Source organism: Wasmannia auropunctata, unplaced genomic scaffold (genome assembly GCF_000956235.1).
Source record: "Wasmannia auropunctata unplaced genomic scaffold, wasmannia.A_1.0 LD336050.1, whole genome shotgun sequence".
NCBI classification, from domain to species: Eukaryota; Metazoa; Arthropoda; class Insecta; order Hymenoptera; family Formicidae; genus Wasmannia; species Wasmannia auropunctata.
The window spans coordinates 1,232,556-1,258,470 of NW_012026840.1; the positions used below are offsets into that span (position 1 = coordinate 1,232,556).

The 25,915-nt window shown below is 42.5% G+C and overlaps 2 protein-coding genes across 2 annotated transcripts in view; one reads left to right on the forward strand and one right to left on the reverse strand.

Annotated features, from left to right (window-relative positions):
* Nucleotides 1-1,130, reverse strand: part of LOC105451578 (ATP synthase subunit beta, mitochondrial-like) — a 2,726-nt gene extending 1,596 nt beyond the window's left edge. Inside the window, exon 1 of the mRNA XM_011692125.1 lies at nt 1,103-1,130. Within this exon, the coding sequence (XP_011690427.1) occupies nt 1,103-1,130 (28 nt within the window). The remainder of the gene's footprint in view (nt 1-1,102) is intronic.
* The window catches only part of LOC105451562, a 246,107-nt gene that overhangs the window by 130,288 nt on the left and 89,904 nt on the right, over nt 1-25,915 (forward strand). The window contains exon 5 of the mRNA XM_011692085.1: nt 1,380-1,496. Within this exon, the coding sequence (XP_011690387.1) occupies nt 1,380-1,496 (117 nt within the window). The remainder of the gene's footprint in view (nt 1-1,379; nt 1,497-25,915) is intronic.

A 25,915-nucleotide genomic window follows, 5' to 3' on the forward strand; every position in this document is an offset into this window, starting at 1 on the left:
TATAAGAGACAGTTAAAACCCATTATAAATTATAAACTCTCGTACAAAGCTTCCGTAATTTTCATATGTTAACTCTCTTTTACTCGAACTTCGATAAGGCGAAACCTTTGTAACTTGAAGATTTTTATAGCTGATTCTTTGAGATTCGAGTTATCGAGAAAGTTCGACTATATATCTAAATATCTGACAAATAATTCAAGTTAAGGTAGGGTTTATTTCGATTTATAGAGATTTTCCGTAGTGGAGCGGAAGGGAATGAACAAATTTTTCGTCTTACAGAGGTTTTCGAGTTATCGAGGTTCGATTGTAAATATATACGTATAGTGATTTTAATTGGCGTTTGTAATGAAACAACGCAAGTAACTTCCCAGGTATAGCAGGTTGACATCAAAATGGCGACAAAATAACACGTCAGCTTGCTAGTTGGGTTGTTAGCTGTATTCACATTTTTTTTCGCTTAAAATACTCCTTAATTAGGATGTAACATTAAGCCGGTCGATTCTGCTCGAATAAAAGCGGGCGTGTTCTCGTGAATATCCTTTGCGCTCTTCTTTGCTGATCTCTCTATCTTTTCTCATATCGCGAGCTCCCAGTTAAAATTACTACCGACACTTTCCTCGGACGGAACCTAAATTCAATTTTACTTTACACAATCTAATTTAAGCAAAGTGAAACTCGTACTGTACGTGGCGAAACTTAGTTAACATTAAACTTCGCACATATTGGATTCAAAATACGATTCCCACCAAATTCAATCTGGAATAGCAAGTACAGGTCTTAACATCACGGAGAATAAAATCAGATTCGGGGCACGTATACCGAAGTTGAGCGTGGGATGCCACTTTGTAAAGTAAACGACCTCAAAATGAAAGGCTTTCCCTTTTCTGCCGTGAGAGACTGCGAGAATATTGCGGATTTCCAAGATCAACAAGACACAAATTTCAATACGTAATTGTAAATAAATGCAAAGCCCACAATAAATATATGCGGAAAAAAAAAAGAATTCTACCCTGGCGAAGGCGATGGTCTTCGGAAGCAATTTGAATATTCCGGACTCAGGAGGGGGGGGGGAGGGGAGGAGGTAGCGGCGGAAAATTCTTACCCGACTTCACGCGCAGTGAAATATGCATCTCTCCCTAAAATTCCGCGAGACAAAAATTCAACCCCGCCGCAACGCTCGGCGGAGAGAAGAAATTCCCCAACGTTCGCACTTGGGGCGAGCTATACATGTAACAACTCTTAAGTGCGATGAGGCCACGAGTCGGATCGAAAATTGCCGAAATTAATTAGCGAGCGACAGGAAAGGGAGTAGGTATCGGTCGTATGCGCCCGGAGCTAATGGACGGCTACTGAGAGCAGTCTCGTCTTTTTGTTCACAGGTGCGAGGGCGGTTGGCTTCAACTCGAGGGCAGCGCTCGCGTCTGCGGTCGGAACCAACGCTTCGACCGACCGGTCGTCCTCTTCTCGGACAAGCCGGTCGCGACTCTGCATATGCAGTGAGTACAGTATACTTTTCATCGCTCCGTTTTCCTGCAGTCGGTTTTTTGCGTTGCCACTTCGTTAAGTTAAGAGCAATAAGTTCGCCACTCGGAGTGAACCGCCCGAATTACCATTAATTATATATACCTTTTGCACATCGCTAAATAACTCAACAGAAGAATTTTCCTGCACTCTAACACATGTAAAATTCGGAGCGTTCAAAGCATTTCGTAGTGGTACTTTAACGCTTCGAATAACATCGCAAACAGACGCGATTTTAAACAAATTAAAATTTCGCTGAAAAATTCCGTGAAAATTATATAGGTACTCGTTCACCTTCCTGGAGTCGCGCGTACAGATATTTTTATGTGGAAAAAAAATTTTTTTCTGTCTCTGGAAATATAAGATTTCAGCGAGAATCGATCGAGGTCGACACACACCTGTATTCTCGCGAAAAGGTTTCGCCGAGTCCTTTTTTTGTCGCGCGTTTTGTGCAGAACAATTGTGTCCCAAATGAATAGCGTGGTGCGTAAAGTCGATTTAATGTCACTGCGCGAGTTACCGCCGGGTGCGCGCCATCGAGAACGGAAGACGAGGACGGACGGCGCAGAGAGATAGATAGAATTCCAACGGCATTACGAAATAGGAACACGTTCTGAGCTAAGTGCTTCTTACTACCCCGAGCCGCGTTTGCTATTCGAGTTACTCCGAACGTGCACAAGTAACACTCGTACATCGAATTTTACTCTTAAATACCATTAGGCAGTGATATCCGTGAGATTGAATTCGCGCCCTCGGATTTCTCTCTCTCTCTCTCTCTCTCTCTCCCCCCGTGTCCCTGCAAAAGTTTCTCTGCTCCCGTAGGTATCGCAATAAATCAGACTGATTTCGATAACTTGGAGAAAAGGTGCAAAGCGTCGCGGTCGCGGAGTATTTACACGATTCGCACCTTATAAGAAGCGATTTCCATTATCAAGTAGCCCGCTCTCGCTTTATCCGCCGTTTGTACTTGAACATCAGCTCCTGAGAAGAGTTTAATTTAAATGCAAATTGATTTACCTTTGATAAAGTGAAATGAGGTTTCCCTCTGTTTACTACGAAGGCGAGAATTATTTTTTAAATTAACTTTCTTGACGGCGCGCCCGCCGCGTAACCGTATTTAATTACGCAGAAACTACCGTAGAGAAGTAATAACGTGAAATTAATAGCCATTCATGGTCGATGCCTGAAAACGTTTACGAGCGCCAGTGGGGAAATGGAATGCAAATTAATTATTACGTTTGATGAAATGTGTTATATCGATTTATTTATTTAATGAGTGTAATCTTGTGAAAGATGTCAACAAATTTTATGATTTTATCGACGCGCGCTCGCGACGTTCGTAATTCAGGATTAATTTCCGTGCCAATTATTGCGTTTTCTCGTATTTATCGCGCCGATAATCAAATATAATTGAAATCATGGCAAACGGACAATTAATGCGAGCGATCCGTAAAATTTTTCATCCGCTCCGCGGCCGGGGTGAATTATCATGGCGGTCGTCTGAGAGCACTGAAAAATCTGAATAATTGATTGGTACATATTGTTGGGCCTCACGGGGCTCGGTAAATGGTGGGAAAGTTGCAAATTCGTCCGTAGGTAAATTCCCGCGCGGCTCACCTCCGCGCGGCGCCTCCATTATTTATGTTTCTTAATTGGCGCGTCCAGGAGAAAAAAAACAGCGAATTCCGTCGGACAACGAGTGGCTTCGTTACGAACTGCTCATTAAATATTTATGGCGAAATCAACGTCTGCGATATCCCCCGTGCGTCGTCAACTAAGGCTCCGCGTGTTATACATAAAACATCAGCAGTTTGCCACGCAACTCGTTTCTTTGATTCGCGGCGCGAAGATTTTCCGAAGATGTTTCCGCGACGGGGTGTTTTGACACCCGCACGAAATCAAAGAGTCTAGGTGAACATTCTCAAATTAGTGAGTATCACGCTAAAACCACATTTGACAAGCGTAATACATCTCTTTGAAATGCGCAGTTAATTTTATGTTATTTTCACTAACCACGCACAAATTGAAAATCGAGAGACTGGCGAGCGTAACGTGGCGTAAAATTTAATTCCGCCGGCCGTTCCTGAAAGTAATTTCATCGCCCAATATGATGTTCAATAATTTGTGAGGAAATCGCACTTGATTTCTATCGCAAATTGTTTCCGTAAATTATATGCGAATGTAGTAACCGTGGATAAGATAATAATTGTATCAAATACCATCAATAAGAGAGAATGAGATAAAATAAAATTTGATGAGCGTAAAATTGATAGAACGTGCGATGTTGACGTAATCCGTAGTAAAATATTACTTTGGAAAAGGAAGCAATTTTTTTGATCTAGCAAGAAGAACATTTTAAAGACTATTTTTTAAAAAAACATTTTTTATCTTTTTTTTAAATGCACATTAATATTCAATTAATATTTAATTAAACGTGTATTTGCCAGATAGCCGATAACAATTTTTAATACTAATAGAGGAGTTTTAATTGTACGATAAAACTTCTCGAGTACCGCGTGAGAAAGTGCGATTGGTTATAAGGGGGTTTGTTACATAGCAATAGAGGAATAGGAGAATTCGGAAGAAGTCGCCATCGGGAAATACTTCTGACCCGAAAATGTCTCTCGCGTTATTACTCGGCACTTTCTCAGCGAAGACTCCGAAACGCGCGGGCTGGTCGGTATGAAATTTATATAAGTTGGGAAGTTGAGTGTAATGTGGCAAACCCGTCGCACGCGACTGGCATAAATGTGTCAAGAAATGATTTATGGCGTTTAACTTCCACTCCCGCGTCCGCGGTAACTTCTTATATGAAAATATCTAGGAGACAAACGACAACCTATGATACGCGATATTTATTCCAATAGGGAATTGAGCGGGATATATTTGTGCGCCGCGGTCGAGAAGAGAAGAGAGAAATTGAATTAGAGTAGTACTTCGTCGAATATGAAATTTGCTTTCATTGTCGCAGACTTTTTTTTTAAGAAAGCGCAGAATATAATTGCAACAGTCGAAATTTCGAGATTACATCCTGAAGCAGACGAATGAAAAAGAAATGAGGAGAAACGAAATTTACACGGGCGAGTAAACGTGGGACGGTGATATAAAATGGCGCGACAAATTTTTCATGAATTTCTGGCCGGCAAATTTTCCAGTGCCGCTTAATTGGTTAAATTAACGTGCCGCGACGAAAATTCTGTCGGACGGAATCTCGAAAGAGATATACAATGCACGCGAAACGTCGCATAATATTTTTCGGCGTCGCCTGTAAAGTAACGACACGTATCCAGCCGAATTCGGGGCAATAATCGGATTCCCATGAAATTTCAACGCCCTCATTTCCATAACTACGTCCTTTTATGTCACCGTGAAACATTGAAATGGACTGAATTATTCAACCGATAATACGCGGCTCATACGCGGAATACGGACGGAAACTTTGTCTGTTATGTTTCAACATATTGCATAATGCACTTTAAACTACAGCCATTGTCCACGTAGGATATAAACTGTAATAAGGTCAATATACGATCTCGGTTTATCGCGCAACGGGAGTGCTTTCGTGAGGGAAGTACGAGGGGTACTCGTTTGCCTCGCTTATATTTTTCTTTTGGCCAATATGTCAGATTTATTCGAAAATCTCTTTTTTTTTCTGGAATGGAATATCGTAGAAAAATAGCGAAATATGCAATAAAAATATCGAGCAAAGTAACTATCCACGCGCATTTACAGTGCTGGTAAAGTTCGTGTTTATCATGTATCGTTAAAAGGCTTTTATTAAATAGATCGGCTGCAAATTCACGGATCACTGCTCGCTTTTTTTCGCTATCCGTATTGTTTATTTCAACTTTTGTAATCAACTGTTGAGCTTTCGTGAACAATTTGTACATTGTTAATAACGTTTCAAAAAAGCTTCTTAATAATCTTTTTTAAAATAATTTTTCTATTTACACATATAAAATACTTGTAATTAAAAATGTAGAAAAAGTAAAAGATTTAATACACGAAATACAAATTTGTTAATTTTGTTAATAGCATAATTTCTAATTATCGTATTACGTTATTTTGCAGACAAAATATAATTTGCTCTTGTTAGTTAAATGATTTTGATACCAAATTTTAATTATTATCATTCCTCAGACATGAATCATATCGTGAACTTTCGTGATGACAGTTCGCGTGTTCGGTGAATCTACATATTCAATCGTATGTATTACGCTTTGTATTTGTTGGCCAGCGTTAAGATATGACATGTATACGTTGTTATATATTATAACTTACTTGAAATTTCGGACACTATTGTTCACCGAAATATATCTACACTATATAATATATCTATATATAACTACGGCATTTTACCGAAACACATCTATTGTACATACATTTAATTTACAGCTGCACATCGTAAGCGCAATTAGTCAACATTGCTAATTTTTTACATCTAATAATTACAATTATTAGATGTAATTTGCGACGTATGCACGCGCACACAGAATGATGGATCTATATATTAACGTCGGTACAACCGAATTAGCGATATTATTTTTAAATGCGAGATATGGAAATTAAACTAGAGGGAGTAAAATTCCCGCCACACGGTCATTTATCTTCTATTTGCCCGTTATACTGTATAATACTGCAGAATTCGCCATCGAGGATTTGACAATTTCGCAAAACAATGCTCACGGCGGCAACAATGCTGCGCAGTCGCGTGCGAGAGAGTCGAAATAAATTAAGCGTAGCCAACGGCGAGATTCCCACTGAATTTTGGACGATTCTTGTCTCCGTGGCATGGCAAGTTTACACCACCAAGTCTGACGTACTACGTTTTGCAAGTGCATGTTTGCGTCCTTCCTGTATTTCTCCCTCCCCCTCCCTCTCCTCTCTCTCTCTCTCTCTCTCTCTCTCTCTCTCTCTCTCTCTCTCTCAACTATCTCCGAAAGTTTACAATCGCTATTTACCACCGCGAAGAGCGAAGATGCTAAACTACAAAGCCGCGCCCTAGTTTACTTCGGCGACCGTTAAACCAGATACTCGTTTCGGCTTTAGTCGAATTTCGGCTTGTCGTAAAGCTTCAACGATGCGGAAAAGCTTTTCGTCCGGAAACTTAATGTACATCTCATAACGAAACGAATTATGTGTTGACGAGGGCGCAGGCGATAACGGCGCTTTTGTAATTAAAGGTGTTTGCGATTTATCCGTGCGATCTACATAGGAAGTTCGGAGGCGCGCACACTCCGTCTGTGCACTCTGACAATCTGCATAATTAAATGTTTTGGATGTTCTTCGCTTATGCCGGAGAGAGAGAGAGAGAGAGAGAGAAAGAGAGAGAGAGAGAGAGAGCACCAATCCTTTCTTTCGCAGCGTCCAATTTACATGCAAATTAATTCACTTTTGATGGAGTAACGCCGAGATGCCTTTGCTGCTCGTGACGAAATTAGTTTATTGAATTAGTAGCTCTAATTTTTGCCATTATCCATTTCAGGCTTCGCCGTTCGCCGCTCGCGCGAACATCGTACAGTCACACGTCAAACCGTGTTTGATGTTCAATCACGTAACCGCAGGTTAATTTAGTTTGACGGCCATCGGGCGCCAAAGGACGCGCGGGCACTCTTTTCCGAGGCTGCAGCATGGCGGTATTTCCGGCTCTTTTCCGGCGGCTTAAGTCCTGCGACATCCTAATTTTCGGTTCGTTTCACGCCGCCACGGCAGCCACCGCGCGAACTTCCGCGAAACTTCGCCCGGTCGCAATAAAATCGATATCCCGACAAAAGGGAACGACCTCTGGCGACGGCATGCCTTATGCGATCCATTAGGCGAATGAAAAGACAGGAAAGGCTTTGCGTTCACCTTTTTTTTTTTTATAGCCCACCATTATTCGCCGATCTCCTTCGTTCTCTCTATAAGTATATATATATATGTATATATATATGTGTGTGTATATACTTATATAAGAGGCGTCTTCGTAGAAAAATGTCCCCGAGCGAAGAAATGGAGTTCGTGTGTTTATTTCAAAGTAGCTTCCTTAGTGTGCAGTTTCACGAGGGAGAACAATACGGGTCCTATCGAAATATCATTTTCGCGAAAAGAATAATATCCGATAGATTGGAGGCTTTATCCGTCGGGAAAAGCGCTTTTCTTTTAGGTACCATCGACCGAATTGCTTTTAGTATACTACGAACGGAGCAGGAATGTCAGACGGCAGGAGATCTTCAATTTCTCTCAAACGATAAATCACGATTATATGTCCCGTGAAAAATATATGCCTTTGGTTTCCCGGGAATTGTTTCTGAAAATTTCATTATCGGAAATTGTTTCATTACGTTATTAAATATTGAGTATAATATAGCCGAACGGGCATTATTAGAATTGTCTTACAACGTTGGCGAGATGCTGGCGAGTGGAAAATCTGGAGCGGAGAATTCGTACATCGAGAAATATTCATCGGGAAAAACGCTATCTTAGAAAGACATAAAAAGTCAAAAGTAAAGAACTTTCTTATCCTTTTAAGAACGGATGAAACAGTTTACACGAACGGAGGAAGGAAGCGTACTTCCTAGATTGTTTAAATATACACTCAAATTTCCTTTATTTAACTAGATTAGTACGCTATACACTGGAATCTTGTGATAAAGTAAATATTTGCTGTAATTTTATTCCTCTGCTATTTCATCGTAACAATAGGATTAGATTCGTTTGCGCAGATAGTTTATAAATTATTTTTATCGCATACTTATTGTTTTTTTACTCTTTTATTTTTATTATTAATCAAAGTTATAACATTAGATTCAATAAAAATCAGAATATCTTTCATTTCCTGATTATTGCTATTTAGACATAAATTAATAGACGTTCTCAAGTTTTTTTTATTCTAAATATAATCACATAAGACATGTTTAAATGACGACGTAGACATGTCACAAAAAATCGCTTTACGGTCAATACAGAAAATTGGAGTAGCATCAACTTTTCTATCGGCCTGTAAGAAATGAAAGACAGATCGCGTGCGTAGAACCCACGAGACTATATATAAGCCTAAAGCTCGTGTCTTAGCTGCGGGTGAAACAAAAAAGACGGGAAGAAAGAGGATGCCTTCCATATCCGTCGAACTGTGCTTTCGATTTTGCGCGTATCTTCCTCTTTATATCCTTGTCAGACTGCAAACCTGATTGAATGGATGCGGGCCGGTGCCACGTCTGCATCCCCGGATTGCTGAACCTGTCGCGAGAGAAGGAAGCTGTGAAACAATCCTATAGATAATGGAAGTAAAGAAAAGAGAGAGAAAGACAGAGAGAGAGAGAGAGAGAGAGAGAGAGAAGCAAAGGAAAATATACGACCGTATAGCAATTCACGGTATTACAATTACCGTAAAATCTGAGCTTACTAAACACAGGCCGCGGCAGTTCCAATTTCATAGACGTATACGGTATTTTAGTTTATTTTACGTCTCCGCCGTGCCCTCGCAATACCGCGTCGGGGACGGGAGGACGGCGGCGGCGGGGGAGGCGGGGGGGGATGGGGAGGGGTATATTCGCTTCCATAAAAATAACATTCCCGCAAGGAGACGATCATTTCCCATCGTTCAAGACACAAGATTCTATTTGCGGCGAGTGTGAGTTACCGCGCCGAGAAATTGGACTGACGTAACCGATCCGGCTTAATCGCGAAGAAAAATTAGGTTCGTTATCCTTTCCCGTGGTGGGTATCGATTAGCAGATTAGTTTTATCGAGTGCCGCGAGGCAGATACCCTCGTAGCGCGTGTAGGAAGACGGAAAGAAAGAGCCTCGAATCTGATTCCGGCAATCTGTCTGCTCGAGTCCGGAGACCCGGCTCTTTCTCTCTCTCTCTCTCTCTCCCTTTCTCTCTTCCTCGCGAGAGAGGCCGGGGATACATTTTTCGAGATAATTTCCCGTCAGAACTCCCCCGGGATAGCTGTGCGCGCTCATCGACCCCGGTGGGATAGGAAGGGGGGAGGGGGAGGCCAAGATAAGCCCGTTCAATATCGGATTCGAATCCTACGTACGAGGCGTGTGGGGTGAGAGCACCCTGGGGTACTTTCTGGTAGCCGAGTACAACGCGATGGCGGGCGCGTGTCCCACGCGATCCACACGTACGCGATTTATTCGTCGGCGCATGATGAATATTTTATTAACCCATTAGGATAAGTCGGCAATTTATGTCGAACGGATCTCGGTGCGATAAAAATGGACTTAAGCGGAGACGACGCGCCGCCGCGCCGCGCCGCGCCGCGCCGGGCCGGGAGCCGCTCGAAGCTCGCTAATATTTTAGGCATCGCTCATTGATAAAGATCCGGCCCTGTCAGCGGGGGAGTACGATAATATCGTGCCGCGGTAATATCTCGTCCATCTCGTCAGATAAGCTTATATGAAGCTGGTAACGTGCATATTTTCAGTCTCTCTGTTTCACGTGTGCCATTCTTTATATTTGTATCTATAATATTTACATAATGAAAATGTGTTGCAGATGTAAAAAAGAAATATCCTTTTAGTATCTGTTTCACGTGTTATTATTCGTATATTTGTGTATCTATATTTTTTTTACTAATGTGTAAAAGTTGCAGACGTAAAAGAGAGTTCCTCGTCTGAAAATTTAATTTACATATTAAACATTATGAATTCATTCGCGTACACATAAGGCAAATGTAATATATTTTTTTTTAAATAAACAACGCTCTTCCGTCATCTTAATAATGAATGAAACGCAACAAACAAGGGATTGAACGCGAGCACCTTTGCACCAAGGTGCGAACGACGAAACGTCTACATCAGACAGGTGGAAGTGTTATAGTCAACACCTCATTATGAAAATTACTCGTGCTGCTCCGTAACAGTCGTTGCACTTCTCTCCGGCTTCGCGTAAGGCGAAAGAGCGAATTGTTCACGCGCGGGGAAGGGGGATGAAGTGAGTGCGGAGTATACGCAAATTATGGGGCCGTAGCGATTAATGTTAACGACACGCACATTAGGCAGCCTTGTTATACGGGATACCGTGCAGTCCCAATGCACTCGCTTTTGCCGCGAGAACAATCTGCTGACCTTAATCGCGCGGAACTGTTAAGTGCCCTTTATACACGTCAAACCTGTCGCGCGCAAAATATATCCTCGCGGTACGCTGCGGAACGCTTTTCGAACGCTGCAACTAAAGTGGCAGTTCAATTGTTTCCGAAAAGAGTATCATGTTGCACTTCATAAATATATATAGTTTCGCGCGCATACCTCAATTCGTTAGCGCTATGGATATTCGTTTTTTATGTCCTGCACGCGATAAGCGCGATGCGATGTCCGGCGTCATGCGGCTGCTGAATTGTAAATACAGTCCTCCATTTTCCGCCTCTGTAATCCTTTTTTTCAATAGCAATAGCTCTTTCCATCAATAATTCGATTTATAACGATAATTGCAGATGGTATACTTTCAGAGTTTCCTCGCGGAAAAAATTTAAAACGTCGCTTCAAAATTTTGTGATAATTGAAAAGGTATTTCGTACCTACATTTTTTACTTCTATGATATAAAACTGCATGAGAATATCGTTATACTTACCATGCAGAGTTCGATAATTGATATCGCTAAATTGCAATAAATGGCGTGTGTCGTCTGATTGGTCTATTTGTGGAAGAAGCATAACGCGTAAAATGATATGATGCGGCGTATTATTTTCCCGGACGTCGGGCAATCAATGCGTCACGCGTCAATATCATCACCGCCAATGACACTTCGGAAGTGATTAATCGCGTCGCCACCATATTTCCGAAGATTATACACGGCGCCGTAGCCCTTTCGCGCGTGGATCGTCGCCCCTCGGTGCAACGCCGTACGTAATTGCGCATCATCGAATTAGCCTCGGTCCTGCTGGTCGACCGTGCTGATAGTTTCCAGCGATAAGAATCGAAATTTTCGTATACATGCAGGCCATTCTGGAATGGCCTGCAACCGACCGATCGACCGGTGCGCCGCGCCGGTGCATCGATAAGAGTGCAAATTCTGCGTGAACAAATCCCCTGGTGTCGTGCCCGCCCTCGCCCGGGGGCTTATCGATCATTACGGCTAAATGGCTAATTGTTTGTTAAATGCCGAGACTTAAACCGTGGTATCTCATTCGCACGTGGTTTGGCCCCGATATACCCGCACCTTCCCATAGCCGTTTCGTGTCCGCAAAACGACGATCTTTATCGTCGCATTTACCGCGCTGCGGCTTTTACGTGTATTTTCGGTATTTACATGCATTCAAACACACGTATACACACGTGTACATGTTATTTATCTGGAGTAACGTGAAATTTAGAATAAAACGCCCGCTCTGGTACGATTTAGCCATTGCTTTAGTTTATTTGAAAATCAACCGTTCAATAGCGTCTGCGTATATCTATATCGTTAAAACACAGCGTTTAGACTTATAGGATCACGAGGACTTTCCTTGCCTTGAAAGCGAGATTTTTCGCGTGGAAGAACAGCGGTCATTTATCACGCGTAATCTCTCAACTTGCGAATTAAAAGCGAATCAACCCCTAGCCGGCCTTTGCTGGCACACGCCGAATGCAAATCGGCCGAATTTCACCTGCAGGCCAGAGGATATAAAGCCCCGGCTATTAACGGGCCCGCGGCGCAATAACGATCGCGGTATACGCTCGAACTCGAGGACGGACGAGTCGGCGAGAGGCGAAGGTGTTATAAAATGTTCGATCGGGAGAGAGAGGCTTGTGTATCTGACGAAAACTGTCCCGAGTTCGTCCCGCGATGGGGCAATCGATGGCGCGCGATGAAACGCCAAGGCAGAAAATTGCATCGCGGTACGCAGACCACGTCGTTTCCCTCGCTCCTCGTCGTAGGTACAACGGGAAAGTTTAAATTCCCGAAAGCGAATGTCAGTTAAACTAACGAACGAACCCGGGGCTAAAAACAGAGTGCGAAAAATAGCCACGAAAATGACATGCCGCGCGCGCGCACGCGGCGCGACGTTGTAATTTCAGCAAATATTAATCCGCAGACGTCACTTTTTGCGCTGTAATTAACTTGGGTGAAATTCCTCCCCCCTGTCGAACACTATACGCGCGCGTCACGTAAGTGTCCGTGTAATAGGGGAAATAACTTGTGTATATCCATCGATGCAATTGTATAGCTTTTTGCGTTTACCGAAATCTAATACTCGCACAAATGACTGATATCAAGCTTTGACAGCGACACGTTCCGCGCCTCTTTTGATCCTCTTATTCGGAAACTAATTTTCTCTTTGACACGCGGCGTTGCCTAAACACATTTCCCCTTTGACCTTTCGCCTTTCGGCCTCCCCTTTTCACGATGTTCCAGTTCTGCGTATACACAGACTCTGCGACGATTACCATTTTCAAACGTTTAGTCGCTTTTGCGAACTCCCTTCTCGTCCTAACCGACCCAATTTCGCCCCTGACGAGTTTCTTTGCCTTTTCTTTTCCCCCTTCCGTTTAATTAAGCTACGGGCATTAAGCAGCAGAAAGTTCCCATTTGTTATTCATTTTAACCGGAAACCCGCACCTGCCTCGGTGCGTGGCATTGCAAAAACTGTCTGACAGTCGGGAGCTAACTCCATTTTACCTAGCGCTGTACTTTCACGCGATATAAAACAAACACGATTACCTTTACGAAAAGAAATTAATTAAGATATACGTCTTAATAAAAACGTTTAATTTAAATATATATATCTTAATAAAAACACTTAAACAAATGACGTTTGCTGGGAATAAGGTCAGTTTAAACACATTACATAGTTTTAACGAGATATTTTATCGAGAAACTTTGATAAATAATTACTGCTCGTGTATCAAAGCTTGTAAAACGATTTTATCAATGTATTTTCACGTACGCAAAAAACAGTAGCATATCATTATCGATGTCAAACTATAAGAGGATTCCATTTAATTAAACGGGGAGAAATTTCGCCCAAGTTAATTACAGTGCAAAAATTAGCTATATTTTTTTACATGCACGCGTAAGCTTTCTGCAATATGCAATTAATCGTATTACTTAAGAATTATGGATTATGTTAATTTACTCTCCAATTAGCAGCGTAACATTATGACGCAGTAATAGACACATGTATACCTACGTGCGCGTATAAAATGCGAAAGATAGTATTACTGCACATGCGTATCAGCAAAAGCTCTGCGATCGTTAATCCTTAACGATCGGATGTCGTATCGCAAATTATACGCACGTGCTATATCCGCGGAATTAATCCTCTTTGTGCGTGTGCAACGCGACGGCGGGGGGCGAGGGTGGCCGGGAAGCGGGGAATTGTGTGTGCCAACGTCGAAAACTTCGTCGGGACAAATCTCCGCGGATCCGGGGAAAACGGCGCGCAAAAGGTAAAGCCCGTAATTAACGCGTCACAGTCACGCACTTTCGACATTAATCGCATCGGGCGAATTGGATTTATACGCGGGGAGTCGCGGGAGCGAAATTTTCGACATTCGCCTGTCGGCCGCGTTTCATATCGGCAAGCCGACGACGCGACGACGCGACGGCGGCGGCACACACGTGCATTTCCGTGAACCCGCCGCGCGCGTCCCGCGCTTGACACATAATCATGTCTCGCGCCGAGTTATCGGCGCTAACGATCCGTTAAGGCCCAGCCTAGCGTGTGCCTGTTAATCGCACGGCTTTCGAGAGGCCAACGGTAGCGTCGTCGGGCGGAGTCGGAGATTAACCGTGTGCCTCGCGCGTGGTAAACTTCATCAGCGTCACTCGCGACGACGAGTTCCGGGGCCGGCACGTTTGCTCGGCAGATATTTGATCTCCGCCTGCAGCAGCGCTGTGGTAGTCCGGTCGCGCCGGCGGCAGTATACGGGGCCTGCACGATACTTCCCTCGGTTACGCTCCCGATGGCGAACTAATAAACGCGATGTCGATACCCGGGGATATACATGTGTATACATTATACCTATACGTACGCGCGCGCACGCATTGCCGCGCACAAATGAGCGAACTCTCTCGATCCCCGAAACTTCCCCGAGCGATTTTGGTCCTGGGCCGATGGCTAATCACGACGACACTTATCCGCGAAACGTACCTATAGGTACACGTATCCGTGACGTGTATCCTCACGGCGTAATTGCGTGTCGTATGCACGGAGGCTGCAGCGATCGAAAAGCCGAGATAAATTTCTATAGCTGTTCACGCTATACCGTCTACCGGGGTATATCCTGTCGTAATCGCAATTGACTGAGGGACCGCGGAAGGCTATCGAGCGTAGAATTTGTAATTTTCTGCTTCTCTCGGTCGATCTTTCGGGATATTTTCCGGGGACGGGGATGTGTATTCGCTGACGAAGCCTCGAGGTACCTATATTTGCAAAAATGGTCGCGGTATGAGACCAATATGTATTCCGGCAGGGAAAACGAATACGATAAAAGGGAATAGTCGGGAACGTCGGGAATCTCGCTGCGGATTTGGTCGATTCGGAATGGCATCCAGAATGAATCTTTTGATTTTTGTTTCTTGACTTACATTTTTTTTATAGGTACTTTCTAAATCTGAATCAGTGCATAGTTATTGATTATCAATTCGTTAAATGCCAAGTATGTCGCTGGAGATCAAATTAAATTTAACTTCATTGACTCTTGAAAATTACTAATAAATAAATGAATTATTGCCATAATTATTAACAAATTAGTGGACCTCGCTAATTGCAAAGCGGATTTGGCTGTTTTATTTATTAGCAGTGCAAGGCATTAAGTTAAGTTAGATTATACTGACTCGATCAGTGGCTTTTCAGAAATTTTTTGCACTAATTCAGATTTAGAGAATATATATATGTAATATTTTTTTCCAATTAAAAGATATATGCACAAGCGTTTTTTCGTCTAATTGTCTTTAAGGGGGGCGTCTGGTTTATGACGCTGAAAAACAGGTGATTTTCGCGAATTTTTTTAACAAAGAAAAGTAAAATCGATTCTTTCATAATTGTACGGATACTTTACTGGATACTTATATAAAAAAAAAATTTAATTACAAAAATTTAAGATAATAACGTCATGGCAAATAAGTGATCAAAACGCCTCGCTGGAGTTACAAATTGACGGGCAAAATAGAAAAGAAAACTATTTGACGTATCAACTTCATTCAAAGTTTTTTATTTAAATTATCGTCAACCATCCTAAAAGAACTAAGAACATGTTTAAAAAAGTTAATTTAAACAATTTTTATTGCACAAAGAAAGTAAAAATTTTCTTTTTAAAAATCGCTTTTTCTTTAAAGTCCTAAAAGTTTTACAATTTTATACTTTTTAAACATATTCTTAGTTCATCAACTGTACAATTATATGCAAATTAAAAATATTTTTGGTTTTTTTGTTTTGTATAGAAATTACCGGCTCTATTTCGCCCGCTATTTTGTAACTCCAGTAGCGAGGCGTTTTAATCACTTATTTGTCATGACGTTATCTTAAATTTTTTTAATTAAAAATTTTTTTGGTGTAATATAAGTATCCAGTAAAGTATCCGTACAGTTATGGAAAGATCGACTTTACTTTTCTTTGTTAAAAAAATTCACGAAAATCACCTATTTTTCAGCGTCTTAAATCAGACGCCCCCCTTAAAGTGTCTCTAAAAATGCGCAGAAGACATGACATTTTTAAAACTGTTAAAACGCAAACGAATACAGATTCCATTTTCGGCTTAGAACTGGCGCATTTGCCTCGGAACGGAAGATTCCACGACACTCGCCGCGTGTACGGGGCAAACAGACATTAATTGGTATCATCGTCGCGTTGTCGCGTTAAGAAGCGAGCCGGATCCGCTCCCGGGTAACTTGGGCTTAAGGCGATCCGAAACCGCCGGAAATCCGTTTTCAGTCCCCAGAGCGAAACCGCACTGTTCTCCGAGACGCCGCCCGCCAGCGGGCGAGCCGGGATACGGTCTGGTGGATCACGACTTTACGCGAGTTCCTTATAGCACCCTGTAAACACTTAAGCTTCTCGCTACAGCCACCAGCCGCAAACTTGCATCTTGAATAAATATGGCTACGTCTTACGTTCCCTGTACACAAGTATACGATTCCCCCTTGAGGCAGAAATATCCTAAACTTGACCGCGCACTCGTTACTTTTTAGTGCGGCAGCACACAATGGCAATGGCATAATTATTTCCAGGACGCTCTCCATTGTTGAGCCTCGCCCGGGGAAACGCTCGCAGGATGTGTTATTACGGCAGTAAGAAAACAAATTTCTGTATAACATCTCGCAATATTACGCATTACGGCAATTATTTTACAGCATATAGAACGGCCTCATTATTTTCAATTAAAAACAGCTGGGAACGGGAAAATAGAATACAGACAGAAAAAGAATAGTCTTCGAGAATCATGGATTTTTTTGGGGTCATTACGACGAACGACGTATATCGTGGTTACGTCGAGAGAACAGATAAGGGAAATACGCGCTTGGAAAAAAACGCATTGCGAGTGCAGGCACGCGTAAAGAGGCACGCGCGATAATTGATGCGGACGTCAATCGAACGATTCCACTTTGTTGTTTGCCCGCCGCGCGTGTTTCTATTCCCCGTTAATATAACGGCCCGTTTTTCTCGCTCTCTACTCGCCCTCTATATCTCCCGGCACAGGTTTTATCACTCGCGTTTTGCTCCGCGCTTTATTATAGCGAATATCACGGCCGCGATCGTAACGTCCGAGCGTCGGTTCGCGCCCGGTGACGAGTGTGCGATGTGCGCATCGATTCGCCGATTTGAAAGCAACCGATTTATTGTCCTCCGCACTGACCCGTGCATTAGAGCCCAGTTCCATTGGACCAGTCCGAGGCTTTTCGCGCCCGCTCGGCGTCAAAGCCATTCCCAACTCCGTTCAGCCGCATTGTTAACTAACGATGTGCGCTTTATGCGCACTGGAAACAATGTAAACACGTTATACCACTCGTCGGAGCGGACAAATGGACGCGTCCCCTTTCTGTCCGGCGCGGCGATCGGTTCCATCGTCCAGCTGCATAGCGTCCACTCGCGTAAAACACGTCGCGTTAGATTCCAGTCGCGATTTCACGTTTCGCGTTCGCATGGTTTAAGATCGATCCGCATAACATCTGACGCTGACAATTTATATCGCCAGACCGGGGCGCGGCGGCTGACACATCCGCATCGCAATATAATCAAATACATATATATATATTTTACACAATTTAAAACGACGGTCAGTTTGTGTCCCTCGTATACACGTCGACGTAGAGTTCGGCGTATGTCGCTACAGCTTTAGAAAGATAATCGCATCTTTATCGTCATGATTCTATCTTGTCATCCGGCGGCAAACGTCAGGCGAACGTCGAGCGAGCGAACCGTTACGATAATTTCAAATCGAAATGGGCACATATATTGGCCTTATCGGAGAGGAATAATTTCGCCGAGAGAGAGAGAGAGAGAGAATTGTCGCCCTCAATATCCTCTCCGTCTGCGAGGTTTCCGTCTCCGAAGATTTCGGGCGTTATCAGCCCCCTTCGTCGCAGACGTTGATAGACGTCGGGCGAAGTATACGCCGTTATCGCTATCGCGACAAATCGCTAGTCGTCCGATCACTCTGTGTCGCTGCGTATCCCGCCGGCAGCAACCGCGCGGCGCCGACACTATTTTTCTCGGCGCGCGGCGGCGGATATTTCCCTCCATTTTTTCTCTCGAAGGGCTACTCTCGGGCGTCATCGTTCGCGGCGAGGGATAGCTGACGCCTGGAGGAGTTTAGTCCTTGCGACTTGAGAACGGCTCCCAAGAGAGAGAAAGAGAAAGAAAGAGAGCGAAGGAAAGGGAGAAAGAGAGAGAGAGAGAGAGAGAGAGAGAGAGAGAAAGGAAAAACCGCGCGATCTTCGCAAAAGCTGCACTAGACGTAAGTCGCGCAGTACACTTTTCCACCTACCTCCCCTAGCCGAGCGTCTTATCTTACTTCGCTTGAGCGAAGCAAAACACGAAGAAGAGGATATGCCTTCGGTACACACGAGCACCTACGCGTTACCAAAGACTTTGCTCCGGTGTACCCAAAGCTGCGAAAGAGAGAGAGAGAGAGAGAGAGAGAGAGAGAGAAAGATGGAGGATAAAAAGAGAGGGAGCTGGAAAGCGGAGGGAAGCTGTTTCTGCAAGAGACGACAAAGTGCAGATAGAAGGGAGTACATACAAGATGTAAGGGGCCACTTAAAAATCGATATCCGCGCGCGCGCTGCACCTTACTACCTCAGCTTGACATTTATAGCAATGCGGTTTACGGGTAAATACTTTATTCGAGGCAATTTCTCTCTGCGATCGCAGAGTAGCTGCAGAAAGGTGTTATTAGTCTGATCTCGCAATAGAGAGATAAGCGATCGAAATTACCCACGGTGTGAACGAAACATAATTTTTAACTGCGAGATGGTATAAATTGCGATGGTATTTCTTCTCTCTTAAAGAAATATAGAAATAAAGAAATAAAGAAATTCTTCTCATTTGTGACAAAATATATACGGCTCTCAATTATATATAATACATCTTCCTTGTAATAATCGTAACTATTGTATCGCTGCTCTAGAAATCAGTATTGTATATTTATATAGTTTTCGTTTGAGCATATTCCAGACACTTTTTCTTATAAAATGACAATAAATAATCACTTGGAAAATATCGACACAGCAAACTCACGCACAGATAAAACACGCAACGTTGGATACACATGCTCGAATACCGAATGGTTTGTTGTTGGACAAACAAAAAACTGATTTTTACATATTAAAAAAAACTGGTGGTTTATCAACTCTCGTTGAATCCACATACGTTATTTGTCTATTCACTAATAACAAATCTTCTTTAGGCAATATTTATCACAGTCATACAAAAATATGATTGTCGGGGTAACCAGTAAATATAATATTTTGTTACATCTCTTTCCCGTATACGCAATCCAGTAGGTATCAGCGATATTTATATATTATTACTTTTAAATATTCCGTATTTTTGTTCAATCTCGTTTACAATACCTAAGATGTTTAACCCTAGGTATATACACACTGTTTTTTTGACGACGTCGTATACACACAAGAGTCCTGGGGACCCTCTATATTTATTACTGTAACTCTAGTAAAAATGGACATATTTCAATTAATTTTTTTTTCAATCGATATAGAGAATCGATCAAGGAACAAGCCTATAATGTTTAAAAGTCGATAGAATTAAGGAGCTTCAAGATATACGGACTCAAAAAAAAAGGAAAATACAAAAACGCAATAAAATATCGATTTAGCACCTTTTTAAAAAAATCATATTTCTTTTGTTTATAGACCGATTTAAAAAATCCTTGAAAATTCTGAAAGGGCATACTTGAAGTGATAACAAAAAAATTTGGCGATCCGATATTTTAATTTTTTAACAAAACTGCAAGCAGTCCCAGGGATCTCACGCTCACTTTAACTGTTCACTGCTCGGTTGTTAAGCGACAATTGCCGCGCGTCAACACGTCTTCCTACTGAGGAGATCCCAAACTTTTTTTACGTCAATATCCCAAACCCCTCCCCTTGCCAAAAAGAAATGCCAAACCGAGAAAGTTTCGCTGGGATCCCGGGGACCCCAGTGTGTATATCTAGAGTTAATTTTATCAGACCGATGCTTTCATAGAAAAAAAATCGCCTGAAAAATCTTATCTTTCCAACGCGTTGAATTACTTATTTTACTTTGCCCCGAGCAGCAGAAAAAACCCGACAAAAATATCTTTTGTGCACATTCACGCGCGTCTCAACAAAGTTACATATTGGGGAGAAAAAGAAGAAGATATTATACATATAAAAGTGGATGTGTTTTTCAATATTGTTTATTCTTAAAATTAAAATTAACAGAATATCACACAGCCTGAAGAATATGTATTATCAAAGTAAAAACAAATAACATTTATATGTATATATGGATCAAACGAAAAATGTAAAATGACGCAATCGTGATATCTCGCTTATGAGGTAAACAGGATTACTCGTATTCGTGTAAACAGGATACAATGCGGTCAAAAGATATCCCCGTCGCACATGCCGGGGGGGGGGGGAGAAGTAGAACTCCGCGATCAGATGAAATGCGGACGGTTGAAGAACGGAATACAAGGAGCTGCTTAAATATATAGCCGCGTTCCACGTATCGTCGACGCTTCATAAATACAGAGGGCCGCATTTACATCCCGTCGCCGATGATGGCGAGAACGTCCGAAGGGAAACGAAGGGCCACGTCTTATCTGGCGAAACAAGACCGAAAGCGACAAATTGCAGCGGTAGCGCGGTTCGCGATAGGAGTCCGGGCATCGCGGAATGGATACGCGGCGCTTTTTCTCTCGGACAATCTTACGTCGACGCGGCGCGTGAAAAAGCAAACGCCGCGTGGAGATACACCGTACACGGCGGCGATGTGTGTATATACATACGGGAATACATAACGCAGGGGAGATATAAGACGCGCGCGGCGAAGAAGGAAGCGATGTTCCTTGTAACGGGGGACAACGTACGTAGACGACGAAAACGCGAGGATTTGCTCGAGATTTATGATTACTGGCAGCGCTTGCGCACGGAAATGTAAAGTGCGAGGGTAAATACAAAACGCCGCGCGAGTGTAGGGGAGCTGTATAAATAAATATCAGATAGAAAAAAAGAAGTCATCCCCGGAAGCGTGCAGATGGTGAACTGCGCATAAAATATAAAAATGTGCAAACACACACGCGCGCGTGAAAACGTAAATATTCATCGATAAAGTACATATTTAAACTATTCATAGCACACGCAGAATATTCGCGTCAACTGTTATTATTTTTTAACTACTATATTTAATATCAAGAGATGCAGCACATCGGACGGTCTCTGTCCCTCTGATAATTCCGGTAACGAAAAAACACATTGCTGAGTTTACTCGACAATTAAAAAAAAAAAAAAATTACATCGTAGTAATGGAATATATCCAACGGAATATGTATCATTTGTACAATCTGGTTCGTTGAGTAAATGCGACACGTGATCGATACGATACAAATGTCCAACAGCATGGCCGGTGTCACGTGTGCACGGCCGGTTAAGCACGAAACGCGACGCGGGACGACCGAAATTCGTACACTCAGTGGAAAATATCCCCGACGGGATATGACGGGAACCCGCACTCGTAAAAGAGCTGCGCGTATTTCATTTTCCCACAAAACACACACACACACACACACACACATGTGTGCGCCACGGAAGAGGAGTAACGCGTTTCGGGGGGACCGGGCGGCGTGATACAGCGACCCGGAAGGGTAGCGGCCGCGGCGACCCGGATGTGGAAAGTGTAAGACGCTGTTGGGGAGAGAGACTTCTGCGTCTCTCTTTCTGGTAGGTATATACGCGGGGACAAAGTGCGGATGAAAGAAGAGTGGAATACAAAGTCCTTACTTAAGACACGGTATTCCCCGACCGCGGCGTGCGCGCGGCTCCTTTGAGATTTACTTCGCACGTCTACCTTGGAAGATTTACCTTTTAGAAGTTACCTCCTCTCCGGCGCGCTCGCACTTAGGGATTCCCGTGTCCTGTGGCGTGATTTAATCGGTGTGCATTAGCATAGCCTCCCCAGATGAACCGCGGTGGAGCGATGTATAATATTGTCAGAACAACGATTCTTGCAGCGCGTAACGGAATTTGGCGACGCGATATTCGACAGTCGAACGCCATCAGGGCGCCGATTCTACCGTGCATTGCAATAAATTGACGTTTACACAAAAATCACAGAGTCGTTATTACGGTAGCGGAAAAGGCCGAACTTTTTTCTAGGCGATAAATATGTCGCTGCTTATAATCAGCCGTCGAAAGACTTTTGCAATGGTAAATATTCAGCAAACGTGCAAAAACGAGATCCTTAAAACGAGAGAGGCTCAGCTTTTTCTTCGTGAGGCAGCCTTTGATGTTCCACTCTTGAAAGTCGAGACTCGCACGTCCGTACGTTTACGAGAAATTTGCTCGGCGGTGGCAGGCAGCTTGAGAGGACGGTGAATTATAATCGCAAAGGTAGTAATCAGCTTTCATAATCTTAGATACATCTCACCTGAGAAGAGCATTCATATATGCATTTATTGTAGAGTAACTCATTTCCAACTGCTTTCGAGAGTGCCATTTAACGAAATTTTCCAGATTCGTCGATTTTTTTTTTTGAGATAATTTCTAGTCTATGTGTATATGAAAAATGTATAAATCTATACTTTACTTGGTCTAATCCGCATTACGGTAAACATCAATTGCGTTAAAATAGCCAATTTTACTTTTATTAAAATTATAACTTGTTATTTAATCGATACGTCGATAAATTGAATAATCGACATTGAATGTAAATCAGGTTATTATAATTAAATGTAATTAATATCGAAAAGGAGAAAAATATAAAGGGGTAGAGAGACCTCGCTCCTATACGTTTCCATATTCAATTTGTCGTATAGTTATATGTACGTAAGAGATTATGTTATATATAACAGATTCATTAAATAAATATACATACATACATTTAATAATCTCTCTGAAGAGATTGTTGTAATTTAGATGATCGCGCGATCAAGCGTTTTTCTCTGTGACACGATAAATACGTATTAGCGGATATTAAATCATTTCGACAAATTCAATTTATCTTGCGTATTAACAGATATAATCATATATATAGGCTTAAAACCTACAAATATAATTCAATTTTCAGAGATTTTATAGAAAACACATGCATCGTATTTGTTTAAATTTAAACATATTTTTTTCGTAAAATTCAGATAGTATTTCCACGAGATTTAAAAATTCCACAAGTAATTATTTAGCCTCATTGTTACTGATACAAACCGTTTTTTTTTTTTTTAGTAATTTATTTGTAAGTTGAATACAAACCGAATTTGTCGTGTTTGGTTTCACAAATTGGAAAAGCGCGTTTTCGAAATATTAGATATTTTTTACACAATAGCGAATACAGTGGTGATACATAATATAGATGTGTGTAATAAAAACCGAAATACGTTCTCGCGTTACGCGCGCGCACACTCTTTACTGATTAAATCTTTATTTAAAAAAAAAAGCCTCGTCTCTTTACCTATTTTTAATGAATAAAAATTGCTGAAAAAATATGCTATATAATAAACTGTATGGAAAAATATAATCCTAACGGTGAAAGAATTTTTTTAAATAAAATTAATTAAATTAAGGCTTTAGTTCAATGATTGATTTAACAAAGCCGATCTGCGTCCATATCGTCTGTTACCAAATGAAACATTCCTATCACTTAGACGCTGTGGAATGAAAATATGTGGGTCATTTAATTCCGCCGCGCGGCGTCGTTATACTTTCGACGGTGAATTTCGCGGTGACGCGAGCGCCATAAAAAATTATGGTCGTCCTATATTATGATACGACTAGGACGGCGGGCGCGAGCGAGCCTGCACCCGACGAGCTTAATTAATTCGCGTTTTTCCTCGTAATACGCGAATTCCCGGCGCGAAATCTCGGAGGGGTAAATCGCGGAGGACCCCTCCCCCCCCCCTGTGGGGCGGCTCGTCGGAATTCCCGGGGATTTCGCCACACGCCGGCTTATAATATAATCACGTCCGAGTGACGCTCTCTACGTGAATCGAGATGTCAGATAGTTGCGGCTCGCGAATGAAGCAGGAGAGGATTGGCGTTATATGCGAATCTGGGAAAACTGGGATATTCGTGCAGGAGAGAGTGCAGCATCCAACTTAGCTCGCTCGTCCTACACCCGTCCCTCCTCACTCCGTCGATCCTCGGAACCAGTCTCGTTCTCGATCAATGCCCCGCCGCCGTCGAAAGGGCGATATTATCGAGATTCTACGAGTCCGATTGTCGACCCCTTTCCATTTCTTACGCCACGTGGGGGGGGGGGAGGTTATCGACACCCTGTCAACTCGCTTCGCGCCCGACGCCATGCAGAATGGCCCACTTACGGGAGTCGATTCCCGATGGACAATAACACGACCTTTAATGGAGGTGCGGGAAAGACGCCAACGGGCGATACCCAGGCGCTATCGCGGCTGCGGTCTCGCGAGTAATTACGTTGTGCATGTGCGAAGGCACGGTGCCGGGGAGTGCCTTTCAGCAAGTGCATCGGAAATCCGGCGGATTCGCCGCTTATCGGCGGCTGCCCTCGGCGGTTGTAGATTCGTTACCAAACTTTGCGACCGTTGGTATTAATTAGTATACAGTTGAGATTAATTGGGGACGATGCGCGCGATGAAACGCGCGGGTTTGCTTATTTGTTTCATTTCTTCCCTTTTTTGTTTTGTGAGAATTCCCCGCCGGGCAGAGATTTCCGCGAGTTTCGCATTCAAATTCGCAAATTGACAAAAGCGAGATACGTATTTTATTTTCAACTTTATACCGCGGGCGGACAAAGTACAACGAGAATAAATATTTCAAAATTTGCAGAATTATCGTCGCGCGCGTTTCTCCTCGTAACATTATTCTTTGCAATTATTCCGCTGCGTTATCATACGAAAACGTGTGACGAACACTGCGCGCCCTGTGGGCCAGCCCGTGCCCGTGCGCGCGGTTCGTCACAACGCACAAACGAAATTTTTAATTCGTGCGGTAGACCAAGTAAAAATGTGGCCCGACGAGCTGCCTGCCCGACCGCTCTATCTGTATTGCAACAGATATTCCACTTTGTTTGTCGCAGGACCGCGGCCCTTTCGTTTGATCATAGTTAACACCGAAATAAAACGAGCCACGCGTCTCTGTGTTTCAGCAATACAATTTCACGGTGAATTATACTAATAATTTAACGCGCGTATTAAAGCGAACCCCGAGGAGAGTACATATTATAACGTTGATAATTTCTCGCGTGAAAAAAGCTGTAAGCGCGAAAGGTGGAAGGTTAATCTGTTAATTATAATAGGTTTATTATATAGCGCAGCGGTGCAGAAAAGTGCAGTTCTTTCTCTTCGAGAATATCTTTTTATTCGCGTTGATGCTAAACGCTCATCTCGGGAATGTAATAGATGTCATCGCGTAACGTAATAACGGTCATTAAGGAGTTACGCTACCTTTGAGATTTTAGAACGATACCTAAAGTTTCGGATTTTTTTGTGAGTAAATGGATAACTTTATTTAAAATCTGTTTAAAGGACATTATATTGTACATATATAAGAAACTAAAAAAAATTATTTTTTTAATTTTTTTAATTTTCTTATGTCCAAAATGGCGGCGCACTGGCCTACACTTGCAAAATTCCTTTTTTCTATCGGTGTAGGATTTCAGGTACGGTTTGACTTTGAACAAAACACAAAGAATTTTCATTATCTACTTGTTAAAGACTAATGAAGTACGTAGGGATTTTTCAAAATATTGATTTTTTTCAAAATGGCAGCTATTTTAAAAAAGACTTGTATTAGCGAAAAATACACGGAAAGAA